Here is a 9,309-nt window from a genome sequence, read left to right on the forward strand (position 1 = left end):
AGGGTCAGGGGGGAGCGTCCTGCCTTTCCCCCTGCTCCCTACCCATAATAATGAACACGCATAATGTATGTGCGTTCTATTTGGCAGTGTAAACATGAACATTGAAAGCTGGCAAACACTCACAGTTTCGTTAGAAACATGAGCTTGTGCTTCATGCAAATGTTGGCTAATATCTACCTACAAAAGAATCCCAGTGGAGGGTCAGAGCATGTAGAGGTGAATCCCATAAAGATAGATTCTTCCTGAAGCTGACGACATTTTGGTGTTTCTGAAAAAAACACATTTTCTGAGTACCCCCTGAAGTAGTCCAAAGTACCCCTAGTGGTACGCGTACCCCCATTTGGGAACCCCTGCATTGTACCATTCATCCAGATAATCTTGTGAAACCATAACCCCTCTCTGCCCTATAAGCACCATAACCATAACTCTCCCCCCCCTCTGCACCCCAGGGGCACCATGGTGAAGGCCCGGGATAAGCTGTACCATCCCGACTGCTTCATGTGCGACGACTGCGGCCTGAACCTGAAGCAGAGGGGCTACTTCTTCATCGAGGAGAGCCTGTACTGCGAGACGCACGCCATGGCCCGCGTGCAGCCCCCCGAGGGCTACGACGTGGTCGCCGTCTACCCCAACTCCAAGGTGGAGCTGGTCTGAGGCCATAGGCCATGGAGAGAGGGAGAGGGAAGAGGAAACGTGTGACGTAGTGAGAGCGAGAGAGTGCTATACTTTGATATACAGCTGGTCTGAGACCATGGGCGATGGAGAGAGAGAGGTAGAACATGTGACGTAGAGAGATTGAGGGCGTGCTATACTTTAATATACAGCTGGAAGACATTGGAGGTAGGGACCCGAAATGTTCTTTTAGAAGGGTGTCCCGGTTGATAAGGTATTAGGTAGGTATTTAGGTATTTCTTAAGGAATTCTAGAGCAGGAATGCTGAGCACAGAGGGTTGTGACGAATGATGAAGATACATGTTGGAACGGATGTCCTTTAAGGTGGGAGTCGGCCATCTTGTGTCTGGTTCAATTAGCACAAAGAAAGGTTGCAGCTAATGAGTGAAATTGGCGTGATCGATGAGCGATTAGACGGACTATAAAAACATTGCAGGACTTTTATCGCATCTCAACCCCATATTTCCCATCACTTCACATTCATGATGATTGATTAAGTGTGTTGTCCAAGTTGAGCATTAATTCAGATTCTGCAAAATATCTGGGTGAGGTTATATTATCATTTATTGATCTGATTTATTTTCTATTTATTCGGTATATTAAACACCCAACACATCACATCAAGACAGGATGCAATACAAAAACGTAACATACAAACACGACAGAAGCTACAATACATTTAAAGGAGCACCAGTCAGTCGATGGTGGGGGCTGAAATGAAATGTAAAATGCTGTGTGCTGGGGCAGCCGGCTGGCTTCAAAGAGCGGTTGTCCCTACTGATGAAGATGTTTTATGGCAACAGGGTCCAGCATCTTTTATAGATGTTTGTCTTTGGGCTGGGGACGCTGTGCCTTTGACCTGAGGACAGTAGCCCAGAGTGGGGGTTCAAGAGAGGGCTGCCATGGTCTAAGATGTTGCCGCGCAAGTGTTTGACTGCTCTGCCATGGATATAGCACCGTTTGGTTTGTTTGTAGCATGTCATTTTACTGGCCAGTTGAACTATTAGGCCAACACAATGTTAAAACTGACTATACTTTAAATTAGACATTGCTACACTCTTTTTGGGGTGCATTGGCTGACCTCAAACTTCCTTTGTTTTCCCCGCGGTAAAGTGTCGTCTGCTGTTCAAATGGTTCTGATCAACCTGCTTAACCTGCAACTCTGGCAAAACAAATAACAAAACACAGAAATAAATTACTGTTCACATGCAACCTTTTCCAGATGCAGCCATTATCCATGGTTCTATTGAGTTCTTCGTGCGTCTGCCTATACCTCAATGCTCCAGTTAAGACATGCCCACAGCAATAAGTGTTGGATAACATCATATAAAAAGGATGATAAACAAATGAACTACTTATAGATATGCCTTTTAGAAACTACTGGGTGCTAGTATTCACACACTAACGCTAGTTAACCAGTTTGCTGTCGTTTCTGCCGGAGCTACTTTAGTATATCAATATTTACCTATTACAACTAATAGATTTTAATACAGTTTGTATCAGGATTTCATTTATTTAGTCTTCATTTAAAAAAGAAAAAAGAGAATCATTTTGCTCTTCAATAACCCTGTTGCGCTTACACACACATCATCGTTCTGTTCTTGTTTGAGTTTACACTTACTATGTTTAGTTTGGATTTGGGTTGGATTTGTCTGACTGTTGAAAAAGATTGTTGGTGAGATTTTGATAGTGGGTTGCTTCGAGGGGGAGCAACACGTTAACAAAGGGTTGGGAATACTTCTCCAGGCTGGGGGGAATTATCGTAGGGCTATGATGAATACTGACCAAAAGTTCTCCTTTCTCTCCTCTGATACTTAAAACCCTACAACATGAGTCTTCATTTATCCATGTGATACTACGGGTATTCTAAGGGAATGAGGAAAGAAAGATGAGCTTGAAAGGAGAATATATATTCGGTTTGTTTAGATATTCTTTTTTAGTTGCCATACTGAACTGCTGAGTTTAACAATGTTGGTCCAAAGTATCTGGGACGCTATTTTCTAGCGATGCTGTTACTTTTAGTTGTTTAGTTGTTTCTTTTCTATCCGTTCATGACCCTGTCTAAGAACAGCGTTTCCACTCTGTTTTCTGTGGAATGCTTCCAATAAATAATGATAGAGTGAGCCTTACAGGCACTGTAAATAAGTAGTCTCACTCCACACTTCATACTCCATGTGGTCATATTCTGTCCTGTGGCTGTTAAAAACTTTCTTGTGGTGTTTTTTTTTTTTTATGATTTATTTGGTCATGAAAACGTTTTTGAAACTTTTTTCGCAAAGCAATTTATACCCATGGGAATCTTGTCCATAGCACTTTGGGATATACATGAACTTTGTTGCAAGAGTTTTCGGAGCTATTATTGTCCGTGTGCAAGATCAGTTTAAACAGAGCCAGGCTTGGGCTTTGCCTTTAATGAAGCAAGCGCCGATGCTCCACCTGGCTTCACTGCTTCCCTAGGCTCCGGACCCAAGGAGATCAAGGTCAAAGTTCATGCACACAATCAACTGAAATTAAATTAACCTAAGCTAAGGCTAAGGACAAGCTGATTCTTTGTGGAATGACATTTCCTGAGTTATATATATTTAACATCAATTATAGTTACCACATCATATTGCCCTAGTAGTTTAACCTTGGGTCCACCTAGCATTGAAGCCTGACGACCATGCTGATCTTGAAAAGGCCCCTTTACAGACACACAGTAGGGGAATAGCAAAGAGGAAGATTGGGCTAACTTATGACAGCCAAAAGCAGTCCTAGAGATGCATCCCACTTTGTGAAGGAGGTGAAGCCAGGGGACGTGTGGTAGATCAAAGCACCAGACGGCACATTTCTGTAACAAGACTTTTTGGCTAGTGTGAAAGCTAACAAGCAAAGGAGAGCATCATTATTTGTAAAATGGGTGATGTATATTCATTGTAGGTGAATAATGAAATGGATAATGGTTAGAGGAAAACATTAATGTACCTAGTTGATTGCTATTGATTCAGTTCAAATACCAGTAATTCCTATTTTCCTTTCTGATGAACATTCAATGTTTCAATTGACAGTATACCGACTGCAGTGATTCTCTTTGTAAATTATATGATATTATATCATTCTGCCATTTTGGCTCTATGGTATTGTAAATATTTGGTTTGTCACTGTTGCCATTAAGTATAAAAGTCCATTGCATTGCAGACGTTGCATAATCTGTGTTCTTTAATGATTTCCATGTGCTTTCACAAAAATCCTCATGTGTTTAACTTATTGTTTTTTTATGAATCTGTTTTTCTGGATCCTTTTGTATCCTACTTTGTAAGACAAATAAACTGACAAGTGATTTGCGAAGAATTGTGTTGCTGAGTGCTAGTTCCTGCTTTTCCCACATTTATAGCACCTCTGGGAAAATATTGACACTTTTCCAGCACACCGTGGCTGGAGACATCTTATTTTGAAACCCAAATCAACTAAATTAATAATATCATAAAAGCTCTATGGATTTAGAGCGTACAATTTTTAAGGTTTTATTGCTCTGCCTATCATTGTATGATATTCTACAGAGCAACCAGAAAATAAGAACAATCTTATTTTACACCAAACACACTGGAATTGGTTAGATTCTCATGCGACAACATGTGAAACCCACATTTAACAAAGCCCACCTGGTACAGAAATGAACCGACACTAAAATGGTGTCAGCAGTGTGCATGAAAGTACTTTTACGGCCTTGCTCAGAGGCTTGGCGGAGGAGGACCTTTGCGGGGCTGTGTCATGGTCTTCCCCCGGCTCCCTTTGTCCTCTCATGCTGGACATGACCAGGGGCTCCCTCTTTCACCTTGTATTGGAGTATGGGGCTCCTCCTACAGCCTAGGTTTAGGCCTGTCACTCTGTGCTGTTACGTTGGCAACGCTTCTCTCAGCCTAAGCCGATTCCTCCTGTCACCCAGTGGTAAGGTGGTACATTTACTGTGTTTACCGATTCTAACCACTAACAAGCATCATGAATAACCTGTCTCCTAGTCACAGGCGATGTGTGCATGAACGTTTGTACGTTTGGTGGTTATAGGGCAGCTTATGTTTGCCTGGACTTCTAGTCCTTCTTCACCTGCATCCCTTGCCAGCATTATACCCTCAATGTTTTTACCAGCAAGCAAGAGCATCTGTTGCTGTTCTTTGATGAAGCGGTTCTAAGCTGCTCATGGTCACTGTTACTCCAGCGAGCGGTCTCTTCCTTCCTGACCTTACTTGAGAGTGAATGTTGGAGGAGCCCTGCTGCTCACCACAGTGGGTGGTTTGGGATTCCCTCGCCATGCCCCGGAGGCAGCAGATGTAGGAGAAACCTTGTTACTCAGCATTGCCTTTTTTTATGGATCTATGAATATTCAGGTCTGGGTAAAAGCTTACAGACTTACTCTATTCTTTTTTTTCACCGCTTTGAATATTCTTAGGAGAATGAGTTTTTATTTGAACTGTTGTGTTTTGCACATGCATGGCTTATTGTGTGCGATGTGCCCCGAGACTTGGGTCTAGTAGGGGTACCATTATCAGGCTCCAATCAAAGCGTCCCCTTAGCCCATAAGGCAAAGACTAGATGGCACATGAAATAGAACAACATAAACATAAAGCCTGGGAGAACGTCTGAGTACCCATAAATGACTCCCATTGTTGTCCCCACGAGGCAGAGAAAGTAAGGTTTGTGTTGAATCAGTAATAAAAGACAGTTGAGAAAATGTGCACAAGTTTAAAGTTTATTTTACAAATCCAAGGAGTTGCATTTAGAACCAGTACAATTTGATTTATTTGTTGTCCATGGCAGAAGCCCTATTTAGGACCTATTTTGTTTGTTTGGATGTGTGTGGGGGGCTACTAAAATATGGTTGTTATGAGTATTTGTTTATTGTGTCATGTTAACATCTGGGTGTGGGATGTTTGTGGGTGGCTGGCAAACAAACACATAGACATACACACACACACACACACACACACACACACACACACACACACACACACACACAGGCAAACACAAACACACATAAATTGTTTACAGGACTTAATGTTGGCCTGGTGTATAACTGACACGAAGAGAGACAGACCGAGACTATGAGACACCCACAGTGTCAGCAGGTAACAAGGATTCAGTATGTGAATGGGAGGCTGGGGGATTTGTGAGCCTCGTGAGACCATCAAGATATATTAGCTTTCTGCAATAAATATCAGTCAAGGCTTGGCTGCACTCATTTATTTCCAAATATGGCCCCGAGATTTATTTTCCAAAGAACTCCAGGGGAATCAGAGTGAAGACCTTGCTCTTTTCCCTCTTGCCAGGTGTAAGCAAAATCATTCTCATCTGTGTTTGCCTCATGTATTTCTGTTTATCTTGCTACACTTTCCTTGGGCGCAGCTATTATCTTTTTATTCGGCAGACTGTGGCGTTCTTTGTTTGTCAGGAAATTCTATCCCCATAGCGCTGAGTTCTCTCATCATTTAAAACCTGTTGGTAAACGCCTTCAAAGGGATCGAGGCCAGAGCGATCTGCAGAGACAAACAGAATGTGACCTCGAATTACACACACACAACTACACAAACAGCGAGTATTACTGGTTCGCCACATCAAATGAAAACATTCATCGAAAAAAAACGGTGGACATTGAAACGAAAGGAAAGGATTCTCCTCCATGTTGTCGTTATTTGTAAACTCTGGTTATGTGTTTGAGACAGTCCGTTCTGCGTCGACGACTTACAGCAAGTGCATTCAAAAATGGAGATGAATCCAAAAAAGTGCAAGAAGCATTTACGTTCATATGAAACAAGCAAAGCCACTGCTTTTAAGTACTACAATGTAGGAACAAGAGATTGAGAAAGTACGATAGAGATATAATTGATTTAATTATTTAGGCAAAAGGGAGTTGCAGTATTCAAGAAACGTTTCACAAGAATAGCTAAACTTCAACATGACCTTTCTCCCCATTGCATTGCATCCTATTTTGTTCTATTGAAGGTTACTATGCAACATGTCTACATATACTTTCAATTTTTTGAGTTTGAGTTTAGGTGCTGGGTTTGATATTGAAAACCAAGATCCATCATCATCATCAGTCATCATCCTCATCAATCAACTGAGTCACTGGCTGCGCTGTGAGGGAAATATTCAGTGGGACCACCACTGAGTTGACCAAAAGCATCCACACACACACACAAACATCCAAACACACACAGACACAAACACATGCACCTTGGTCAGCTTCCAAATAAAGCTCTGTTGTCTGTTGTATATGACAGTGGTTTGTATGATTACAGCGGCGTTAGTATGGTATAATTCTTTAGCAGATGTGCTGGGCTTTCCTTGAAACGCTGAAGATGAGAGCCATCACTGAAAACAATGACCTTATCCCTCAGCATCACAAAGAAAGGGGTCAGTTTCTGCATTGCAATGTATAAATGTCGGCATGTTTAGTGTAAGCAGTCATTCAACATTTTATGCAATAGATTCTGAATGCCTTCGTCAAAATGGGAGGGCTTTGAATTGCTTCCAAATGTTGATATAAACACCATATCCCACTAAAGTGGGCTTGGATAATACCATGGGATTCATAGTGATTGCAAAATAACAATACAAGTATAGTAGACAGTCATCTCATGAGCTGAATGAGATTTATTCTGGTTTGTGATAATCTTGCACGAGGTGTCTGGAACGTGCTTTTCTGAGCTGTACCCTTGTTGTGGGACATTAGAAAGCACTTTGATAGGTCTGATACACTTTGAAACAACATTCAAAACCTTTATTTCTGATTCCAATGGTTGCACTGCAATCTCTACACTTGTTCTTTTAACTATATTTTGCAGCACTAGAACTTTGGAACAATCAAATATACTATTGGCTACTTTTTATAATACTACCCTAGATGTCTTGTTCATGGGATGCATGTCGATACTACATGACTGCAAATCCTAGTCAGCAAATGAAAAGAAGGCCTGCCGTCAAAAGCTGTGCTGATCGTGTTGCTCAACCTACTGAGGTTACTCCGGACACAGGGACCAGGTTATTGTGTTGTTCTACCAAATCCTGACTCAGCAGAGCCAGTGCCAGGCCCCCCCCCCCTCCCCCCTACACACAAACACACACACGCATTGAATGCATCTGCGTGCATGTCTGTATTGATATGCCTAACTTTGATTGTTTTTGTGTACAGGAATTTGCACACTCACTGTGCAGTCCATGTGAATGACTTTGAGTTTCTGTGTGTTTGTGCTCCCCAATGTATGCACAACACCATATGTGTAAAAGGTACATGGACTTGTGTTTGAGTGTCATCTGTAAAGCCCCCCACCCGGTGACTGCAGACCCTCTGGGGGAGCTCCAACCTCCCAGTGGTTGATGTTGTGAAACATTGGTGACATAATCGGATCCAGCCCTTTGTCTGTTTGAACATGAAGGCAGAGATGTTTCAGGATCATTCATTTTGTCAAACGGGTGCAAATGCTTAGCTTACCAGTTACACTCAATGGCAGACACGGGTGACGGAGGCATAAAGTCGCAGCTACAAAACACCGGTCGTCAGGAAGAAATAATAATAGGACTTTGCAGGTGCATACAAAAACACGCAACCAAAGCTAAGTATCTGCTCAACATGAGGGATGTTAAGCCCATATTCCAAAAACACTCAAAGGAAGCCATATAAACACAAACATGCACACACATGCATGTAATCACACACAAATCCACACATTTGAAAGCATGTCTGCCACATTTATTTACACACCCAGCAGCTTATTATGCGCAAGGTTATCTTTCTTTATTTCTGCCTTTTGTCTGCCACTTCATCCCATTTGATAAAACACCTTGAGGAATTTCCGTGACTCAATGCTTCCCCTCTGGGCGTTTCACCTGCACTTTGATGACCATCATGCTGCCTTTGTGTCGAGATAAGGGCCTGCATTGTTCCTGCAGGACCTTACAACCTTAAATGCTTGAGATTTAACTTGAGTTTAATCTGGCAAATGGCCACTTAGTGAATAGTGACATAATAGAGCAGGAACGGTAGCTTTGATAACGTCCATGGACCTTGAACCCTCTGCTTCTTGATGGAGACACTTAGGGCCACGGCCCTTTCCGATTGGTGAGGATGGATAAACAGGTAGAATGTATAGGGGGACAGACATATTTTGATTGGTCTGAGAACATTCCTATGAGGTAGATGGATGGGAGGAGGAAACCAATCATGTTGAACCTTGGCTTGTACCACTGCCATTGTTACAATGGAACAAGCAGAGGACTCAAGGTTGTCTGCTGCAAAATTGGCAGCAAACAATGGGTGTCATCCTGCAGTCAGGTGACAGGAAGTATTCTGAGGATGCAGAAAGAAAAAAAACAGGAAATGGATATATACCGATTTTTTTGTCCCAGGCCTCTAGCTGGCAACCACCTCACAAACACCACAAACATGATCTATAAAGTTATTTGTCACTCATTGTATGCTGTTTGCTTCTACAAAATGGATTATTAATAATTAATTAATTGTTTATTATTGTGATGTCTTAGAAAACGCCTCGGCATTTGCCGCATTCACACACCTCTGATATTTATAGCTAAAACACCATTAGAAAGGTTTACCATATATACTGAGAAGATGAGGATGACAATGTCTGCAGCAGTTACAGA

The 9,309-nt window shown here is 42.0% G+C and overlaps 1 protein-coding gene across 1 annotated transcript in view; it reads left to right on the plus strand.

The window, feature by feature from the left end:
• Positions 1-4,002, plus strand: part of pdlim4 (PDZ and LIM domain 4) — a 33,795-nt gene extending 29,793 nt beyond the window's left edge. The window contains exon 7 of the mRNA XM_056594078.1: positions 450-4,002. Within this exon, the coding sequence (XP_056450053.1) occupies positions 450-654 (205 nt within the window). The 3' untranslated portion in view covers positions 655-4,002. The remainder of the gene's footprint in view (positions 1-449) is intronic.
• The last annotated feature ends 5,307 nt before the right edge of the window (positions 4,003-9,309 follow it).

Source organism: Gadus chalcogrammus, chromosome 7 (genome assembly GCF_026213295.1).
Source record: "Gadus chalcogrammus isolate NIFS_2021 chromosome 7, NIFS_Gcha_1.0, whole genome shotgun sequence".
NCBI lineage: Eukaryota > Metazoa > Chordata > Actinopteri > Gadiformes > Gadidae > Gadus > Gadus chalcogrammus.